A 22,436-nucleotide genomic window follows, 5' to 3' on the forward strand; every position below is an offset into this window, starting at 1 on the left:
AATCTAATAGAGTATACATTTCCAATTACTACTAATATAACTTACAATATAAATTATACTGTATGCAAGAATTGCTCTAAAACATTAAAATAAATCCTTTATAACCTAAATGATTAGAGTAGATTTGTATGTATATAAATTTGGGTGGGGATTGAGGGTGCCAAAAAACTTTATAATGAGTTAACTCATTACAGGGTTAAAAAAATAAATATATTTGTGTATTATTGATACAACTTAAAATAAATGATAAAGTTGTTCATGGGCAACTCAGAAGATAATATCTAAAGCTCCTTTAATGTCTAAAAATTACATGACTCCAAAGTGACCAGGGCTAAAATGAACGAGGGATACCCACACCCACATGGCCTTTCTCAGCACTTAAAATCAAAGTCTTCCTCTTTCTGTAACATTAGCAATATGACAAAGTTGAGTAGCCAAATATTTTAGTTGACTTTTTAAAAAATCTTAACAGATTAATATGTAAACAAGATGATTTAAAGGTAAACATAATTAAATAATTTACAAATTAATGCCTGAACTAAATATTTCTAACCTATAGTCAACAAATGAGCTTGGGGCTATGAATCCTTAAACTAGAAGCACCTATCACGCTGGCATGCTTTTATCTTTTTTCAGGGAAAAGGGTCTAAGGTTTTTGCCAGGGTCTTAAAGGTGTCTCTGACCTCTAAAAGGTAAGGAAATATAAATTTAAAATATATTTTTTTTCTATTCAATATGGCAAACACGGCAGTCTTATGAGCAAACTATACTACCTGTATAACACATTTTATATTCTTACATCAACAATTCCTCAAGATGTATAAAAGGTGCTAAAATACAACCGCACTACATATATAAATACTTTCCCCAACGGCAATAAATACTTGATTGTTTCTGCCTGAACGTATTGTCTAAATAGGACTCTTCTAAAAACTAAATTAAATTAAAATGCAGTATTGGTTTTAGTCTGGTGTAATTGAGTGGACTTCCTAAGGAGAAAGAGCAGTAAAAGGGCACCTGTGTGCATGTTTGACTTACAGCCAGAAATGGTGTTTATGGAAAACTTCAGATGGAGCAAAAAGGCACTCAGCCAACAAAATCTACAGCTGTGAAACTTGGAACTTAGAAGCGCCCAAACTCCAAAAGCAAAAGGGGAATTATGGGACAGACTTTGAAGCTTGTTTATGTGCAAATTTTTCTAGCAAGTAACTTTGTATTTCTCTATTCAGATATATATTCTCTGATTAACACTAAAAATATTTTCTAATACCAGAGAAAACAGTGAAAGGGAATCCCATCCAGGTATTGATATTTACTTTTCCCCCCAGTTGTAAACAAAACTCAGGGTAACTAGGATGGAGTAGTTTAAATTCTATATCCAGAGATTTGCAACTTTTCTCCCACCCTAACCCCTGAGGAGGTAACAAATCTGCTCCACTGGTTAATATGGTCCCGAAAACACAGCAGCTCCTGGCTGGGAGAGACTGGAGGGGCTGCTGTATATCAGACTCTGAAAAAGCACCTCATGTGGTCTAAATATGCCCCATATTCCTATAACCTTTATGCTCAGTCATCTGCTGGTATATACCCAGACACTGCCTGAAATCTCGGGGGAAGGTGATCAGTAGTGGGCTTCAATGCAGAACTGGAAAGAGACTAGGCATCTTCTAAAGAAAGCATTGGAGACCAGGGCTAAAGGTTAAAAATTGTGAGATTATGTATATACATAGGCAAGACACTGCACGCCAACTAAAGGTTTTGTTGTTTTCAGGTACCATGTGGTACAATTATGGATTATATACTGGAGTGCTTTAGCCAGAAAGAAAAGCAAACAATTTAGGGATACAGAATTGAATTTAATAAAGAATAATGTACCTGATTCTTGGCATCTTGTTTAATCATTGTAATTTGGAATAAAAAATAAATCAATCAATGAACAGATATCTAGCAGCATGTATGTTCATTTATAGAAGAATGTTTTAGAGCCATCTCCAACTGAAATCATTAATTCTGTTTAGACGGGAGGGCCCATGTATTTTAGGGTGAAGTTGGTTTATCATCTGTGCCGATATCAGTTTCATCTCAGCTAACCGGGCAACTTCAAACAGAAATGAGTTTATGTGCTCCGGCTATTATAATGGGAGTGCTATGCTCCTAAGGAGACACTCTAGAACTGGTCTACGACATCCATTCAGTTAGCAATTAGGAATCACTGTTCAGAGACCACAGCAGACTTTCAAACTGTGAAATCCAGAAACCAGAATACTTCTTCACTTGAGACATTTCTTTCTTGACAATCATCTTGTAAATGATTTCTGTCTGAATATATTATGGAAAGGGGCTTCTAATGTTGGTAAAATCCTTTACTATCTTGCTTACTATAATGTCTATTCAAGACACATGGCAGGTACACCTTCAGTACTGCTTTCTGAAAGGCAGTGTTACACTATATTTACTGTCTTCCCTCTTCCGCCCCCAATCAGTAAACTAGCAATTGATAATTAAGTACAGTTCCTACCAGAACATGCAGGGAAGGTGCATCACACCACAAGTCTCTCCTTTATGCTTTTACCTTCTCTAGTTCTGAAGGTCAAAGTTTGCAGTGCTGTGTCTGAACTTGTATTGAAATGTTTGGCATTAATAAAAACAAAGAAGGAATTAATATATTTTTTAATTGTGGGGGGAGGAGAAGGAATCTACAAAGGCGGATTTCACTTTCTAAGCAGCATTATATTGGTCTAGATTAATAATTTTCCCAGCAGGCCTTCCATGATTTTACTATGAACAATCGCAGCCTTTGTATCTCAGATCCCCTTACATGTGACATTTGATCAAAGTTTTAAAATCAGCAGCTAATGGAGGTGGAGAAAAGTCCTGCTCAGTAAGGCATTATACAAAGCTATCCCACAGCTCACTTTGAGGTTGCTACACGCTGGATCACAGACGTTTTCCAGCTAGACATTATTTAGATGTTTAAGTTTCTGTACCCTGAACACTATATTTATTGCATGTCATCATACTTCTCCTCAGGGAAACATCCCCTAAACATTACTAAAGCATGATTTAAGAAAATTCTTCAGTTCTTTCACACAGGTGTGTTTTTTAGAGATAGGTGTAAGGAACCAAACAATTAAATGTTTTCTTATTCAAGGTTTCTGTACATAGCCTTAAAAAAATAAAATAAAAAAGTCTGCCTCCTTGCCCCCCAAAAAAAGATTTCAGGTAACTAAATTACCTCTATTACTAGTTCTAGAATTAGTGGTAGTCATTCTGATGAGATGGGATATGAAAAGAAAACTAGTGAAATCAATTCATTAATTTCTACCTAAAAGTCCTTATCCAAGGAAATATTCCCAAAAGAAATGGAGGAAAAAAAGATTAGTAAAGGAAATATCTCACACTTAAACATGCTATATAAGGAAAGACGGCTGAAAGGAAATCTTGCAGGGAATTTTATCCCTTTGAACTTGTAAATAAACTCTTAAGTAAGATTATGCAAACTTACTAAAAGACCGGTCCTGATTAGAGAGAAAAAATGCACCCCTTCTCCAAGTCAGTTCTGGAGGCTTTCTCCAGAGTTGTTAAGGTCTGTGATGGGTGAAGAAAGACCTCCTAACAAACCAGCATTCTTTTCCACAGGATCAGAGCTAACTGGCCCCCCGCAGACTAAGTGACCAATCACATCAGCTTCAGCTGAAAGCAGCCCCCACGACATTATAAACAGAGCAATGTGAACCGTAAACCCAGTCCAAGAAGAGAACCTACAAGCTGGACTTGTAGATTAAAATTACCTCACCAAAAAGACAGTCTCTGAAAGCTTCCTCCAGACCTACCCGTGTATAAAGCTGGCCCAGCAAAAGAACTGGTGAGTACATGAGAAAATATTCAATCTTATTTCTTTCCTTAAGGAGAACAGAGAAAAAAACTGACTGACAAATAGGGATGGAGCTTGATATTGCCAATAGAGTTTTAAAACAAAGACATTACATACAGGATCATACATTAAGGTTCTTTATTCTTTTTCCTTAAATTTTAGAAATAGAATAATAGTCCTCTTGAAAGCATTATTGGAAATTTTCTTCTTAATTGTTTTACTAAATGTATACTAATTCTCCATTATAATATAGAAATGGGAAGAGAAAGACCCTGGAAAAAATTCAGTGGCTTTTTAAAAAATGTATCTTTTTCATTTGGAAGGGATTAAAGAAATCCAAAATGAGCAAAGAAAAACAAATGACCCCCCCCCAAAAAAAAATCATTTTGTTTTTACTTTTTTAAGCCATAGGAAAAATGATGAGTGTCCTAATTTCTTAAGCATGAAATTATTGCTGAAATTAGGTGCTTCTACAAATAAGAAATTAAAATATAAAAGAATCTCTGAGCTTATATAATAGAATTAGAACTCACACTATTTGCCCTAATTATGGAGGGCAGGAGAGATGATTATGACTCTCTCCAGTCTTAAACTGTTTACACCAGAAGTGAACAAATACACAGTAATACTGCAATCATTTAACATTTGTAGTTATTATGACTTATATCTTAACTGTTTAATATGAACTATACTACTACATTACAACATGACAATAAAAGACATAATTTTGAGTGCTACAACCTAATGAGTAAAATGAATCCATTATTTTGATGACCAATGAAGCATCCAAACTATCATTTTTATAAAGTACTATTTTTTCCATCAAACAGTTTATAAATGGGCAAATATTTTATAGCCCACACAGAGAGACACAAGCAAACCATCCCAATTCTACTTTCTACTGGGATCAATTTACAAGAATCATATAAATACAGACTAGGAAAAACACATTCAAAAAGCACTTGTGTACCTGTAGAGATATGAAAATAACCTGGAAATATAATAGTATAAACATGTCTGTCCATCAGACACTTTTAAATTTGATGGAAAGAAAATCTACATACATTGGGCAACAATAATGTTTTAAATGCCATACAAGCATATATAAAATTATATAGAAAAAAATCACACAGGAAACCTCTATCAGTGGAGGGAAATGGTAGTAAGTTTACAAACATGTAGGATTTTAAAGGATCATGTTATTTAATTCCCTCTTTTCTTTCTTTCTCTTTTTAATATAAGGAAGCCTGGCCAAGGGGATTGGGTAGCTCGCCCAAACTGGCACAGCTATGTAACCAACAGAGCCAGAACCCAGTCAGCTAGATTTCCCACCCTGTCTTCGTTATGCTAAACCACACTGACTACATGAGTGCAAAGAATGGAGTTATTCAGGGTAATCTGTTAAGTGGGGACTGAAATCTTACCTCTCTCAAATACTCCACTTTCCAGCACCATCTAAACCAGATTTAGGAAAGTTTTATATATAAAAAGGATAATGCTTCACTGTTTTGATATTAGCCTTCTGACTGCCCTGTTCACAGGTTTTTTTATGTATTTACTTAGTCGCAAGAGAAAAAAAAAACTGTAAAAGCCTAGAGCAAGAGTGCTACAAAAGCTATAGGTAAGAAGTTACAATCCTGAAAAGGCCCAAATGAAAATAACTGATTTTGTTAGCTATAGTATGTATACAAAGGCTGTCTCCTCAGGTAATGAATTTTAGAACTTAATGAAGCAAGCTGAAAATCAAGAAGAATCATGGACCTTTCCGCCCACGAATTACTATGATACAATTAGCAATCAGTGGTTCCATAAGTGGAACAGCACTAGTGTACAGCTTCATCATGGGCATTTTCACATAGGCAGGAAGCAAGAAACAATACAGGTCAAAGCCATGGACAATGCAAAACCACACAGTGGTTCACAAACTTACTGGAGGCAGCCAACTACCCTTTATTGCTATACCCTTCTTCAAGTGTCAAAATGTCTTTTCTTTTACAAAATTATGATGAATATATTTTTAAAATTATTTTCTCACCTGGCAAAATACAAATTTGGCAATGCTTTATAAGAACCCTCCTCTCCACATTTTGTTTTAACTCTGCTGGTCTATAGGATCTAAGACTAGACTATGTACAATAATTCTGATTGTACTAATCTTCAAACCTTACAAGATGTCTTCCTTAACTGAAAATATCCTTCTTGCGTACAAATCTAGGTCTTAGCCTAAGCATTTCTGAAGAACAAATATTCTGTAGGAGCTCTTGGACAAAACTAGTCAAATGTAACGTGTTATTCACAAAAGCTAACTAGGGTCAAAATGTCTATTTTTGAGGCAATATAGCACTGACTCTGGACTACGGACTAAGCAGGAACTGACCACCACTTACTACCTTTGTGATCTTAGGAAACTCACTGTGGCTCAGTCTCATTATCTATAAAATGGGCATTAATAATGGTACTTATTACTAGGAAAGTTAAGAAACATTATTAATACCAGTAAGGCAACTAATAGCCCAAGAGGTTACTCTGTGCCAGGCATTGCTATTGGCTTCACATGAGTCAATACATGTGAAGTGCTTGGTATGATTCCTGGCACATAATAAATAATATATATTAGCCAATATTATTAATCATTACTGACATAAAAATCATGCATAAAATTAACAATGATTTAAAATGGATATTTGAGACACTTCTGGGGACAGGAGAGTTCTAAGGTGCTAAAAATCAGGCTGTCAAAGACTATTTTGTGAATGCAGTACCAATCATCTTGGGACAGACTTTTATCTCACCAAACTCTAAATAGATAGCTTCTTGTAGTTAAAAAAAAATAAAAATAAAAAAATAGCCAACTGTTAAGTTAGTCGGACTTGAAAAATAATCCATACGCCTTGTGAAAACTTCTTTTATCTGCCTGATCCTCAGTGATCTCATTTGAAAAATGGGATAAGAATGTTTATCTTAAAAAAAAAAAAGAATGTCTATCTTGCTGAGATACCAAAGAATTAGAGACAATGCAGTAATGAAAGCACCTAGCACAATGCCTATGAATATTTTGTTATTATTATAATTTCCAAAAGGGCAGAGATCAGGTCTTCTAAAACATCAAAAAGTCTAGCAAAATGAATCACTAAATAGCTGTGCCAAGAAAAAAAAACTAAATAAAATGATAATGACAACTTGTTAGGATAATAAATTATAAAACATTAATGCCCTAAGATTTTTTAAAAATTTATAACATGAAACAGAAATGACCATCTAATCTAAATAAAGTTAACAATCAACCCAGTGTTCCATCAGCAACTCATATGTGAAGAAAATATACGAGAATGCCTCTAATATCACCAATAAATGTTAAATCAGCCTTAGGACAAAAGGGAAAGCATATACCCAGCTGGCCAATGCCCAATTCCAACAACACAGGAAGCCAGTCTCCAAAGCCCCAAAGTCCCTAGACACAGGAGGGTCCATCCAGCAAACTCAAGCAAAGCATCATTGTCATTCAAAAGGTAGGAAGGTGATATGCAACACTTCCAAGGGCATCTACTTCTGAAGGAGGAAGCATCGAAAAGAGTCATGTATAAACACCTAGTACTGGATTGTGGCAAAGAAGAAAGGCAGATTCAAGGGAAGCAAAGTTGCATTTCCCATTCTGTTTCTGCTTGCCTCTGCGTAAGTCTTTGACACCTTTGTCATATTCAAGGATGGTCACATGGAAAGTGCACATTAGATTTCGACTCACCACAGAGAAAAGAAGAAACACAGATGAAAACCGTTTATAGCTAAAAACTAACTTTACTAATGTTTCTAAAATTGACCTTTAATGTCTTAATGATTATTTTAGTTCATTAAACTCGAAGCTTTTTCTTCTGGTTCATTTACTTCTCTTTTTTCTTTTTTAAGGCATTGCCTTTTTTTAAAAAAATTATTTATTTACTTATTTGGCTACATCAGGTCTTAGTTGTGGCATGCAGGATCTTTAGTTGCGACACGTGGAATCTTTAGTTGCAGCAAGTGAACTCTTTCAGTTGTGGCATGTGGGGTCTGGCCCCCTGCATTGGCAGCCACTGGAATCTTAGCCACTGGACCACCAGGGAAGTACCTGGTTCATTTACTTTCAAAATTAATATTACCTTGGAATCTTTACCTGGAATTTCTTAATTTTGCCAAGAAAATAATTTTCTGTCTACCCCACAATCTAATCAGCATCTAGAATATTCAGAAGGGCGGCAATCCATGAGCCACAGAAGGAAAGACTCCATGAAAATGACCACAAAGTAACAAAAACAAATAAAACCTAATCATAGAACTTTCAACAGGCTAATTATAAAGCATACAATGGAACTATGGATCTCTAAAAGCTTACTCTTATCCTAGCAATAAGTATGGCTTCAAAACATTTTCAGACAGTTCAACACTACACTTCTAAATGATTTCTATTTATTTAAACAGAGGAACACATATTTAATGTTCCTTTTCATTATGAATTATTCATAGTTATAAATTATTAATTAATTATGGAAAGTTGTTACACATAATGTTTAGTCAAATCAATACATACTTGAAGCCTCGACTTGTGCAAGAAAGATACAGGAGTATCAAAAAGAGACATGAATCGTAATCCCAACCCTTGGGGATTCGTTAATATGCCAAACAATATTTTAACAGTCATTAAAGGAACCAATAATAGATATCCTAAGGCAATCCATGATTAGCTATCAAATGAATGACTTAGTCAGTAAATGCTCCCTTATGTAAAGAGAAAGAGCTATCAGACTGGGAAAGCCTGCCCAGCAGTCAGGGAAGCATTCCAAAAAAATTACAAAACAAAGTCTCAGAATTTATTAATATTACCTGAAAAACAGTTAAGGGTTTACTAATTTACTCTTGATTTCAGAGAATTACAGCCTGAGATGGATGGCAGTAATTGCAAAGTTATTGCTCCTCTCCTAACTCAGAGATACCGGAGGATGGTCACCAAGGATGGCCATAGCACACTTCAAATGGATGGCGCTCAAAGAGGTCTTGCATATCTTCGAGACGCTTGGGGAATCCTAATGGACATGCGCTGGCGCTGGATGATGTTGGTTTTTTCTGCTTCTTTTGTTATCCACTGGCTTGTCTTTGCAGTGCTCTGGTATGTTCTAGCTGAGATGAATGGTGATCTGGAACTAGATCATGATGCCCCACCTGAAAACCACACTATCTGTGTCAAGTACATCACCAGTTTCACAGCTGCATTCTCCTTCTCCCTGGAGACACAACTCACAATTGGTTACGGTACCATGTTCCCCAGTGGTGACTGTCCTAGTGCAATCGCCCTACTTGCCATACAAATGCTCCTAGGCCTCATGCTAGAGGCCTTCATCACAGGTAATTGTTTTTTGTATTTTGTTTGTTTTATTTTTGGCTGCAGTGGGTCTTCGTTGCTGCGCGTGGGCTTTCTGTAGTTGCAGCGAGTGGGGGCTACTCTTCATTGCAGTGCACGGGCTTCTCATTGAGGTGGCTTCTCTTGTCGCGGAGCACAGGGTCTAGGCACACGGGCATCAGTAGTTGCAGCACGTGGGCCCTAGAGTGCACAGGCTTCAGCAGTTGCGGCGCGCAGGCTTCAGTAGTTGTGGCACACAGGCTCTAGAGTGCAGACTCAGTAGTTGTGGCACACGGGCTTAGTTGTTCCGCGGCATGTGGGATCTTCCCGGTACAGGGATCAAACCCATGTCCCCTGCATTGGCAGGCCGATTCTTAACCACTGCGTCATCAGGCAAGTCCCCACAGGTAATTGTTTTTGTTCTTAAAAAAAAAAATGTATGAATGTTTTGGAATGGGTATAGTCAGTTATAAGCAACGGTATTACAGAATAATTTATTTGCATCATTGGCAGGTAATGCCTGAGACTGAAAGGAAGAGCCTAGGGTCAAACAATAGGAGAAATTTTAAGAAACCTCTCTCTATACTTAAATTTTACATACTGAAATTTCTTAAGAAAAAAGGGATCATTATGCTACCAGCCAAAAAGATATTAACAAAAAATCTAAAAGGAGTTTTTCAGAGAAGCTAAATATTTTGTTAAATAAGTGAATAAATATGTTCAATGCATATTTTGACAGTCATTTTACCTAACAGAGGAATTTGATTTTTTTTTTTTTAACCTTTACTGGGCTAGAATTTTCTCCTCTGAGTTCATCTTTTCAACATTTACTCAATATTAATGAGTCCAGAACACCAGTCAGCACTGCAGATTAGAGAACAAGTATACATATCCTGAGCATGTACTGGAAATAGGCCACAATGATTGTGAAATTTTGCGTATAAACCTGGCAACACATGATACTCTTTGCTCTAATAAAGTAGGGCTAGTGATATATACAACTAAAAAATAAAAAACAAAACAAAGAGAAAACCTTGTTTTAACACACTATGGGCGATATTAACAGTGGTATGGAATAAAGTCCCAGTGTGCAACCAACTGGCTTTTACAACCCGTAGCAAATCACTTAATCTTTACAAGAAGAGTTCTTACACTGGGCCACTCGATAAAATTTAGAGGATATGTGAACTTAGACAGGAAAAACTTACATCTTTTTTTTCTTTTACACTAACCTCCAACTGAAATTTGGTATTTCCTTTGATTATAAATGTAGGCAACAAAAAACAAAAGCACTGGCAATACCCGTAACTTTGTTACAAACAGAAATCCCAGATATTTTCATATCATACTATAATACTTCAAAATTACAGTACTAAACCCCCACTGTATTTTTTTATTTAATGCATTAAAAAAGCACATATAGTACACATTGTAATTTTTTAAATGTTCAACTGGATTTCAGTGTATTTGGTTTCCTGTTTATATACTTTATTTTAATGCATTTAAAGTGTAATTCTAATAAGAGGTTCACAGACCTCACCAGCCTGCCAACATCTGTGGCACAAAAGTAGTTAAGAAACCATGATCTACCTGCTGGGGGGCACATGGAGGATGCACTTGAAGGGTACACTGAAAACCACCTTAGAGACAGAGCATTCTTAAAAAAAAAAGGTTTGTATAAATTTCAAAGTTAAAAATTCTTCAATGTCACTTGTTCTACAGGTCCCCTCCCTACCCCAAATCATTCTACTATGAATCTAATCTCTATTTAAACTTGAAGTAATCTGGTTGCAAGTAAATTGCATTTATTTTCTGCTATTTTTAAAGCAGGGACAGCAATACAGGAAATGACCACTCCTCCACTTCATAACAAACTAAAGTTTTACATTTCTATGTAACAAAATGAATTGTGCTTACCCATTTTGAAATCACAGGTTTAAAATAAAGAATGTATGTACCGTTTTGCAAAATCCTTCAGGCTAATGAGAAATTAACAAGTTCAATTCCTGACTCATTTCGAAGGCATGGCACCAAGAAATGTATAAAAATTTGCTAGATCCTTCTCATTCAGAAAAGGTACTGATATTTAATCTGTTCATTCTAAAAAAAATTCAATGGTTTCTAATTTAGGTGCCTTTGTGGCGAAGATCGCCCGGCCAAAAAATCGAGCTTTCTCAATTCGCTTTACTGACTTAGCAGTAGTAGCTCACATAGATGGTAAACCTAATCTTATTTTCCAAGTGGCCAACACTCGACCTAGCCCTCTAACCAGTGTTCGGGTCTCAGCTATACTCTATCAGGAAAGAGAAAACGGCGAACTCTACCAGACCAGTGTGGACTTCCACCTTGATGGCATCAGTTCTGAGGAATGTCCATTCTTTATCTTTCCACTAACCTACTATCACTCCATTATACCATCGAGTCCCCTGGCTACTCTGCTCCAGCATGAAAATCCTCCCCACTTTGAATTAGTTGTGTTCCTTTCAGCAATGCAGGAAGGCACTGGAGAAATATGCCAAAGGAGGACATCCTACCTACCCTCTGAGATCATGTTACATCACTGTTTTGCATCTCTGCTGACCCGAGGTTCCAAAGGTGAATATCAAATCAAGATGGAGAATTTTGATAAGACTATTCCTGAACTTCCAACACCTCTGGTCTCCAAGAGCCCAAACAGGACTGACCTGGACATCCATATCAATGGACAAAGCATTGACAATTTTCAGATCTCTGAAACAGGACTGACAGAGTAAGAAATATCCATAGCGCCCTATTTTTTAATGTATTAAATATACTCAGCCAGTTATGCACCTATTTTTCCTTCATCATATCTCATGTTTTCTTTTTTCCAATGCTGATTACATCTTTCTGATTACATCATGGTGATCAAGCCTCCGCCCATAAAAAAAAATGGCTAGCAATACACATTGTGGAAATATAACATTATACAAAGTTTGTATCTGTGGTTATCTGCTGAAATCAATGCATCTGAATGTAACAGATATTTACAATAACAGAAATGCTGTTGGTGAGTTTGTATGGATGTGGTATGATACCAGTAACGAAGGTAAAATTGACAGTGAAGTTTAACACAGCTGAACTCTAAGAAAATCAGCTATAAATTTCTCATTTTCATCTGCAAGTTGAAGCAGCAGCCTAGTTTCAAACCTAGCTCCCTGGGTAGAATGATGATTTCACAATATTTAGTGAACACTCTTTTAAAACTGTTATTTCTTCAAGGCAACAAAGATCAGTCCTTTGGTTCTTTATAAAACAAAACTAGGGTAAATATTACCCCCTTAATTTTTAACAGCTAAGAACAAAAACTCACAAGAAAACAGCGAAGAACAGATTTATACATAACTCTAAAAGCATTTGAGCATGACACCCAAACACATGCACATATTCATACATTTGTGGCAGAAAGTGATCAGAGCAAGTTAAGATAAGCTCTAGGCTGAAGGAAACTGCAGGGTGGTATTTGAGCAAGGAGACCCAAAATTATATCTACTTTAAAGCTACTAGGCATACTAATCAAATAGTGATTTAAAAATTATAACCAACCATTCATCTGAATAACTTCCGACCTAAGTAAAAACATTCCCTTTCTACTTAGGGTCCATTCAATGGTATAAGAACCTCGTAGATGCAAATATATTTACGTTTTTGTAGGTATAAAGGTTTAGATATAATTCAACTAGGGGAAAAAATCTCCAACAGAAAAAGCAAAAAATAATTAGGCAATGAAGTATTTTCAAACCCAAATTCCTGTTTCAAACTTCAGATAGTTTTTTCTATAAACACAAAATGAGTGTTTATTCACCAGCAGGAGGTTGGACGAGATGAACTCTATTATTTCTTTCCAAATCTAATACTCCATGAAAATTATGCTTTCTCTGCTTTTTTAATTTTGCATATACTAGGATGAACACTTTCCCTTACCTCCAGTTTAACTTAAGACTATCCTCTGTAAATTTGCCATTTCAATAAAAAAATCGAACTGTCCTCAAACAGGAACCAAAAAAGTCACCCTATCAGATTTCAAATAGATTTGTTGCTGTTATTCTTTTCTGAAATTTCCCTTATCCAGGTTTATGTGAAAAAAGTGAAAGATTAACCCTCCCTACTGGTGATGACCCACACAGGAATCATCTCTTAAAATAAATACTAGCTAGTAAAGGGAAGCAGTTGTGAAAAGCAGGGAACAGCAGCAAGTCACATTTTTCTACTCCTAGACCAAAAGGAAGAGAAAATAAAGAACTTTGGAGTGGTCTAAGACTAATTATAGCAAAGTGTATCAAGGACACAGAAACTTAATCACTGCGAACTTTTGCTGTTTGAAAACCTTAGGCATTCTTAAGTACTAGCTAGACCAACAGGTTTTCCTCCAACACAAGATTGTTGTAACACATATAATCAGCAAGAATTCTTATTTCTATAATAAAGTTAACAAGATTCTCCTAACCTGATGAAAACAAGTACTGAAGATTTACATGGTATATTTTTTCCTAAGAGCTCTACATCACTTACACAGATCAATTCCAACAGTTCAGAGAGGCTGCCTAAAGTCACGCAATTTGGAAGTGAGCAAGACCTGTCTAGGATCTGAGTCTCAATATAGATGCAGTATATTCTCCATTCAAGTCATAGAAGTCTCTTACTGTACTATTTATACATAAACTCTGCACCTGAAAATTAGATATAACTTTCCCTACACACACACCCCCAAAAAGAACTCCGTTGGTATACTAGTGCTATTTAATAAATAGACAACTAAGAAATGCAATCAAATACTTTTGTCTAGGAGGCTGAAAGCTTCTGAAAGAACTGTTCATGATTCTTTTACTTTAAAGAATCACATCTTCTATGTTAAGGATTAAGTTTTCTGCAAAGGCCCCATTATCCTTTCAGGTGAATAGAGTACAGACTGAAAGAGGGGGAAATTTACTGGAAAGTGGGAAGAGCAGCTCTAACTCCTGGCTTTACAGCTCACTTACCTGGGCCACCTGAGAAATCAGTGACGATATCTCGGACACATGATCAAGGAGACCACGTTGGAACTAAGTTAAAAAATGCTTGTGGAACCCAATCCAGATAGCATGACAGTCCCAACAAACTGAAGACAAGGAGATACTAAAAATCATAAGGCCTACTTTTATATATGTACAAGCCCATATTACCAACTGCCAGCAGCAGCCTAATAACCCAAAATTGCTATGTCTGCTTCAAAGCATTTCACACCAAAATGCACTGAGCTGAACCTTTCGGTTTCACCTGGATTTTTTTTAATGATCCTTTAATTCCATCCTCACAGAACCATACCGTAAGATGATCACCAGAACTGATCTCCCCCTATGCAGCAATCAATTTCTATTGAATAGGAATTATAATTTGAATATTACAGGCCTTTTTCCACCTCCACATTCTCCCACGGGTATTCACAAGGGTCATGCACAATTCTAACCCAGATGCCTCTAATTCCACCCATTTCTCTACACATAAGAAGCAAATATATGATAAGAACCATCTCTAACTTTAAAAAGAACAAATCATTCTGGAACCTTCAGTACTCAGATTATCTTAATTTGATGTCATAGGACATCTCACAATTGATCAATATGTCAGTGTGTCCCAACAAACTAGTTAAGTACTGCTGTTCTTGGAGAAAGTAAGATACAGTATGAGCAATTTTTTTTAATCTACAGTATTTTCAACAAAAGTGGATTACTTATAAAAAGAGAAGCTCAGAATCATTAACACAGTTTATTTAATAACCTGAAGTGAGCATCTTATTTAAAAAAGCATTCAATAAAAGCCACTACAAAATATTTTTATAGATCTATGTGGACACTGCCCTGAAAAAAAGAAAGAATATACATCAAAAAGACCAGATGAATAAACGACATTCACAGTAAGAACATTCACAGTTTTAGCCTTCGCTCTCTAATACAAAAGCGATCATTCTAGTATTTTCTCTATTTCTTCTCACCTGTGACATACTACCTGCACTGGAAAAGGAGTTAATAGCCTGCTTCCTAACTTGAAATTTCAATTCGTAAGATAGCCTTAATAAAAAATATATGTCTTGCAGAGAACACACAGACCTAAAAAGTTAAATCAAGTAAATCCTAATGGTTATATTTATCATCCCTGGTTTCATGCAATAAAGCCCTCAAATAACCATGGAACTCCAAATGCAAGCAATGCTACAACCCCATCTACTGGAGAGACGCAAGTAATTTTTAATAAATGTATCCTTATGTGTGAGCCTTGTTAAGAACCAGTATCATGGAAATCCAGATAAAAATACTTCGAAACAGTAAGAAAGTCTTACCTACATCTTTTCGCCCTGGTTTTTCAAAACGTCTATCACCCCTAGAAAAGGTAAAAATAAGTTTCAAACAAATCTTGAGAGTAATACATAGATTTCCCATCTATGACACCCATTTTCCTATCTTTCTTAATAGCATTTTTCTTTTTCAAATTATAAAACAAATACACTGTTACTGCCTAACCTTTGGAAAATACAGAAAAGCACAAAGATGAAAACAAAAATATCCACCATCTCACCTACCAAAAGCTAGCTTCTATAGACCCAGAAATGTTATTTTTTAATTAGATACATGTTTTATTTTAGGTATCTGCTGTACAGAGCTTTATATACTGCTTTTAGAATGTGTTTTTACATATCACTAGATATTTTCAAAATTATCCTAACTTTAATGGTTATATACTATTCTACTGTGTGGATACACTATTATATAAGAAACCACACTGATATTAAGCTGTTTGGTTTATTTCGCATTATTTTATATTATAAATATTATCACAGTGGACATCTTTGTACATGTATCTCTGTGCAACTGCCTTTGCTCATCTTGAAAGACTTCATATAAAGTCACAAACAGTATAGAGAAGATGCTTTGATTAACAGCAACGAACAGTAAAATGAAGATGCTTCCCACTGAGCACTAATCAAATAGCAAATCTAATTAACTATTAAATATCCATGCTGGCACAAAAATATGAACGTATTTATCTAGAATGCTTCTTCCTTTAAATAAGGATCATTTAAACATTTCTAACATAATTGATATTCAATTAACAGCATTTTTTGAAAAGGGAAACCTTGTAACTCTACAAAGAGCCTTCTCCTCTGTAGAAAGCAGAAAAGAAATGTTTTTTACACCAAGAAACCTTTATACCAAGATGTGGATCCTTTTAGTTACCTTTCCTCCCAGCTCTGAGACCTATGCATTTCCCTGCCACCTCCTCGACCAAACACACCCTCTACTTCATCAAAGCTTCTTTGGTAGAAACCACATTCACCTCTGCCTCTGCCTGAAAATAAGAAAACAGAAAAAAATAATAGTCAGATGTCAACATCTGGCACAAGTTCAACATCAAACATTAATCTCTGAAGTTCTGTCTATATACCAAGTAGGATGTCTACATTTAAATATTTAGCAAGGCCCACTGAATCTTTACCAGTGAGACCAATGACAGCACTGAAGTAGCTAGACCACAGGAGGATAAAAAAACAAGTTAGAAAACTGTGTAAGCGTCCCAGTTCCAGTCCTGAACAAGAAATAGTATCAACATTAAGCTCCTTAATAAAAAATTCAATTGTGAAATCCTAAGATCAGTAAACCAATACTACAAATCAAACCTTTTATTGTATTATTTTCAACAAAAATGGAAGATGTGGAGAGTTTGAGAAGAGAGCAGATAAAGTACAAAAGGCAAGCACAAATGTCAAATTAATTTCTTTAACTCCGGAAAAAGGATAATTTAATTGGGTCAACTCTAAACTAACAATTTTGTAAACTAACTCCTTAAAGGATATTCCACAGCGACCAAAGGCACTCTTTCCCATTTGCTCAAATCTTGAAGAAAAATATCAGGCAGCACTAAATATTCGAACTGCAGAGCCAGTAAGAATGTGTGGATGTAGGAATTTAGAGGCTCCAGTGGCTCAAGTGTACACTGGCCTTTACTGAAAGCAATTTGATTAATCTATCAAAATTTGACTCAACAATTCTAACTAGAATTTATCCTAATAGAAATACTCGCACAAATATGCAAATACATATATACGAAGATGTTCACTGCAATTTTTAAAAAAACAGAACTTAATCAGTAAAGGATTGGCTAAATAAATTGATAAAACTATTCAGCAGAACACCAGGAAGCCACAGAAGATAAAGTACTGACATTAAAAGAAATCTACATTATTCTGCTGAATGACAGAAGTATGCCCCAAAACAATACATATAAAAAAGATTCCATGCATATAAATGATATGGCTGCATAGTTAGGGTCAGGAACGATATAAATCCAAATGTTGCATCTGGGGCCAGAAGGCAGTATGCACTTTCAGCTTTATACTTTCTGTATAGTGTGAGGATTTCCCAACTAACCTGTGTGTTGGATACACCATTTGCATCCAACACACAGGTTAGAAAATTGGAGGGCAGCGAGGTGCCTAGGGATGTATTTATACCTAGATGAAATCTTAGCCATTATCCCTAGCTCAACTTCTCCCACGGTATAAAACCACCCAAAGAAAAATGATGATGAATCTTGAATAAAAGCATGAATGCATTCCAAAGCTAAATACAATTGAGTTAAGTAATTGTTTCAAATATCCATGCAGTATTTCTACTTCTTGGTTATAATTCATCAAGAATTGACTCAATACAATTGTATTTCTATATGACATTATGGAATACAAAAGTAATGCATAGAATTTTATGTACATAAATACCCTCTCAACTAGTCCAAGTATCAATTTCTTCATCTGTAAAATGGAAGTGGGGACTAGGGTTGAACTACAATAATCTTACCTTCCAGTTACCTTCCAGTTGTACCAACTTAACTTCAAGTCATTTTAAAGTCAATGTCCAGTTTCGTACCTCTATCCTCAGGAAATACATACATTTTATTTAAGATCCTAAAACAGTGTAATACAAACTGTTATATTACACTGGGGTGATTCCCTACAACGAGATTTTTAGGGTGAAAGAAAAAAAGTCCCCTGTCCTTTTAGAGAACAATTTTCTCAAGAAAACCATTAAGTACATAGCACCCTGGAAAAGTGTTTTATTCTGGAAACAGATGAATACGAAAAACAGCCTTCCAAAGTTGCCAGAAAAATAAGCAAACCAGACAAAATATTTTCTGCCAGTTACGACTAGCACTGGCACCGGTCCTCCTTATGAGCCTAAAGCTTTATAAATGGGCACAAAAAAAGAATCAGATTCTAGAGCTTTCCAGCTTGTAAAATGTAAGGAACAATCTTCAAAGTACAAGGCCCATAATCATCTATAAATGTAGTCCCCATATGAAGAGGAGCAAGTAAATACAACACTGTAAATCTTTCATAAAGTTAAATTTAAATGACTGTCCTCTTGTCTGACTTTTCACCCTATTCTTTGGGAGGATTAAAATATACTTCCTTTAATAATGATGAAGACAGTAGCTGACAGTTGTGTAGATATGCTTTACTGTTGAACATCTTAACCAGATAAATAAAAAGATGACAAATTCATGCTGTTTTCCTGTTTGTTTATTTAAATTTTACTAGTTCTCATGATATTCCGAAGTCTGGAAGTCAGTCGATTTTCACATCAAAGTTTTCTCAAGTTGGAAAGGCCCAGGATAATCATCTGATGTTAGTGCTGCCCGTGCAAAAAAAAGCCACATTAATCACTATTTATTTAACCCATAAGTTAAAATTAAGTAATAAGTGAAGAAAACAAAACCACAGATTAAAGGTCTTATGAAACCATTAAAAAGAATCACAGTTGGGACAGTGGTGTGTTAGAAGTATTTTTCACCAGGTCAGTTCATTCATTTGACTAGTTTCACATCATTCACTCACATCAATGTTGATTAAGTCACTGCTTTTATCACAGTATCTTTTATACATGCCCCGTTTAAATTCTGAATATAAGAGTTCTATCCTATGGGGATAACCCTACACACTTCAAAGAAACCAGAAGGCAGCAAGAAATTTATCAACCCTTCATTAGTTTCTTGATATGGAATAATTTTAAAGCCTATTTAGAGAGATTGGTTGGTATTTGCAATACACAACATTGGTGGTCGCTTGAGGAACAAAAAACAGCTGCTTGTGGGCCATACTTCTTAATTAATATAAGATCTCTCAATGCCATGCCCTGAAAAGCATTAGCGGCAAAGCTGCGTAAGTGCAACCTCTCCTCGCTGCCAGCTCACTGCAGAAAAACACAGGAAACACAGAAGGAGCAGGCCACAGCCATCCTCAGAACACCATCATCACACCACCGAGAAGCACAGATCTCAGATGAATTCTGGACCAACGGAACCTAACCACATGCATATGGGAGTCTAAACGGCCTGTGGACCTTCTGAAACACAACACACACATGCTTAAATCTCCATTTTTGCCAACAACCAATTCTTCCTAAAGCACCTCTTAAAATTACAAGGTATGTTTACACTTCTGCTATGATTTAACCAACTTAGAAGTAAAAGCTCAAGTAAATATTTATATTACAAACATTAAGAATGCCCTTAAGGGGACTTCCCTGGTGGCGCAGTGGTTAAGAATCCGCTTGCCAATGTAGGGGACATGGGTTCGAGCCCTGGTCCAGGAAAATCCCACATGCCGCGGAGCAACTAAGCCTGTGCACCATAACTACTGAGCCTGCGCTCTAGAGCCTGCGAGCCACAACTACTGAGCCCGAGTGCCACAACTACTGAAGCCCTAGAGCCCGTGCTCCACAAGAGAAACCACTGCAATGAGAAGCCCGCGCGCCACAACGAAGAGTAGCCCCCGCGCGCCACAACCAGAGAAAGCCTGTGCACAGCAACAAAGACCCAATGCAGCCAAAAACAAAATAAATTTATTTAAAAACAAACAAACAAAAAAAGAATGCCCTTAAGTAGCAGAAGATCAACGAACCCCAAATAGGGAGCAGATATCAAAGAACAAGTATATCAAAATAAGAATTATTCTTCCAAGAAAAGACACAAATCTACACAATATGAAACTACAGGTTAAATAAAGGATTACTGCGTAATTTTTTTGTTGTTGTTCTACACCCTAAAATAGGTCTAGTATTGATGAGACAGCTTTTACAAATGCCTCTCTCTGGCTGGGGACACTCCTGGCACACAGCCTTATATGGCACAGACCCTGTGTCACAGAGGCCTGGCAGGGACTTGGGTGCCATTCCAGCAGCCAAGGCACTTCAGGGAGCTCTGGCTCTCAAAGTGTAAGGTCCCCTGGGGATGAGGATAATGGATATTTACCAAAGATAACTAGGACCATCTAGAATCATTCACACTCAAATCTCTTAAGCTAGAATTACCCTCCTCTACTCCAAATCAGAGGTTGCGGAATAGATACGCTGAGAAACAGTTCAGAAAACAAATGTTCAGGACATTTATTAGGCAATTAATGTCAAAGAGCAGTCTTTTAAAAACCAAATATCAAAATATTTTTAAAGCGATCTCCCTATCCTCTCTCTCCACTGTCTCCACCATTACTTGCTTCACATGAAAGCTCACCTCGCCCTCTTGAAGAACTCCGACCTCTAGGAGCCCCCACCACTGTGCCTCCTCCTCCTCGTCCTGTCAGTCGCAGGACAGCAGCACTGTTTACAGACATGGAAAAGTTTCTCTGCCAAAAGAGAGAGAAAGAAAAAAATGAATAAAACAAATAAAACTGCATGTTGTTCCTGGCCATCTCCCACTGCATCTATAAAATGGCACTTAATGACTACTAGAAATGGGAAACAATCACTACACGACCCACTAAGATGCTCCAAAACCTGATTTTAGCTGAAAATTTCAAATGAACATTTCAGATCAACAAACATTAACAACCAATGCCTTACACTATGTTAGGTTCTGTGAGGAAATATTAGGCAGACAAACTCTAAATGCTGTATGTATCCGGAAGCAGACAGGATATTTATGCATCATAATACATACAGAATACTCGGTAAAAGAGATCTGGTTTGAAAGGGTCCCTTAACTACAGAAAGGTGGAAATGACAGGGAGTCGCAAAAGGTCTGAATCAACAGTATGATAAAGAAAAAAATGATCATTTTGCCTCATTCTGCTCACCACTGTGAATTAGCAACTCCAACTAGTATTTAATAGAATGACAGGTATCGGGGTGAATGGGGAAGGGCAAAGTAAGAACCTACATAAGGTCAACCATCTAAACGGGTAGGGGGAGAGAATGCTTGCAAAAAATAAACAAAATCCCAACCGCTTGGTCTTTAGCCTGCACTTGCACCCACAGTCAATCTGGAAAAGGGTCAAATACAACAACAGCAGCGGGTGGGCATCCTTCAAACATGAAGAGGGATACAGGAAGACAGGAGGTCTGGGATTCAAAAATATGTTTAGTTGATACTTCTGGATAAATGGAATATACAGAGCTTAGGAAAAGGTAAAGCAAGAAGCAATTATAAAAATATTGAAAAATGATCTGTAAGATATCAAAATCCTGGGCATTTGAAGGAGAATTTCGTAAGAGTTCTAAACTCAGAAAATGTTGGAATATATCCTTACCTGAATACTTTCTATAAACTTAGAACCTAACAGACATCTGTGCAAAAATGCAGGTGTGGTTACAGTGTGGCAAATCCAACTTCAGCATGGCTGTAGCCAAGGGCCCTCCTGGCAAAGGGGCAAGAAGTGAGGCTTAAGAGCACACCAATCTGGTAGCAGCTACCTAAATCACAGGGAAATAGAATCCTGCAATTCAACTAATATTTTAAGTCCAAATTGTTCTCCACTGTGAAGTCCTGATTTGCTGTTCTGATTCAAGATCAATTGAAATGTGATGTCTACACCTCTTTTGAAGAAATCAACATGTAATTGGTTTTTAAAACTTCTACTTTCATTTCTGAATTTCTTGTTTTAATATATGGCTCATTTTCTCCTCATTACCTGTCATTACTTGTCTTTTTCAGAACTGCATTCAATACAATTTGTTCAGATAAATTTTAGGAACTTATCAATGGAAGTTTTTTCCTTTGACTTTTAAAGGTATATAATCATATAATCAAGTAACTTCAACACTGAAGACTTAAAATGTAACTGATAACTAAAAACTAGAGGCAGATACCAAACTTGATTAGTACTTATTTCAAACTGTTTTTTAATAAAACTTAAAAAAAAAATGCTGGTTG

The 22,436-nt window shown here is 36.2% G+C and overlaps 2 protein-coding genes across 6 annotated transcripts in view; one reads left to right on the plus strand and one right to left on the minus strand.

The window, feature by feature from the left end:
• Positions 1–22,436, minus strand: part of GIGYF2 (GRB10 interacting GYF protein 2) — a 126,355-nt gene that overhangs the window by 63,647 nt on the left and 40,272 nt on the right. For all 4 annotated transcript variants that reach the window (XM_060015918.1, XM_060015920.1, XM_060015917.1 and 1 more), the window contains 3 exons: positions 20,799–20,910; positions 16,472–16,583; positions 15,577–15,617 (listed from right to left, as the gene is read on the minus strand). In XM_060015918.1, coding sequence (XP_059871901.1) covers positions 15,577–15,617; positions 16,472–16,583; positions 20,799–20,910 — 265 coding nt within the window. The remainder of the gene's footprint in view (positions 1–15,576; positions 15,618–16,471; positions 16,584–20,798; positions 20,911–22,436) is intronic.
• KCNJ13 (potassium inwardly rectifying channel subfamily J member 13) lies at positions 7,054–15,495 on the plus strand. Of its 2 annotated transcripts, none has more exons than XM_060015921.1 (2): positions 7,054–9,247; positions 11,373–15,495. In XM_060015921.1, the coding sequence occupies exons 1-2, from the start codon at positions 8,788–8,790 to the stop codon at positions 11,993–11,995; spliced, it is 1,083 nt and encodes a 360-aa protein (XP_059871904.1). In that variant the 5' UTR covers positions 7,054–8,787; the 3' UTR covers positions 11,996–15,495. The 2 variants fall into 2 exon arrangements, with proteins under 2 accessions (XP_059871904.1, XP_059871905.1); XM_060015922.1 differs by having other exon boundaries at positions 7,054–9,011; positions 11,373–11,533.

The sequence above is a fragment of the Delphinus delphis genome, chromosome 7 (assembly GCF_949987515.2).
Source record: "Delphinus delphis chromosome 7, mDelDel1.2, whole genome shotgun sequence".
NCBI classification, from domain to species: domain Eukaryota; kingdom Metazoa; phylum Chordata; class Mammalia; order Artiodactyla; family Delphinidae; genus Delphinus; species Delphinus delphis.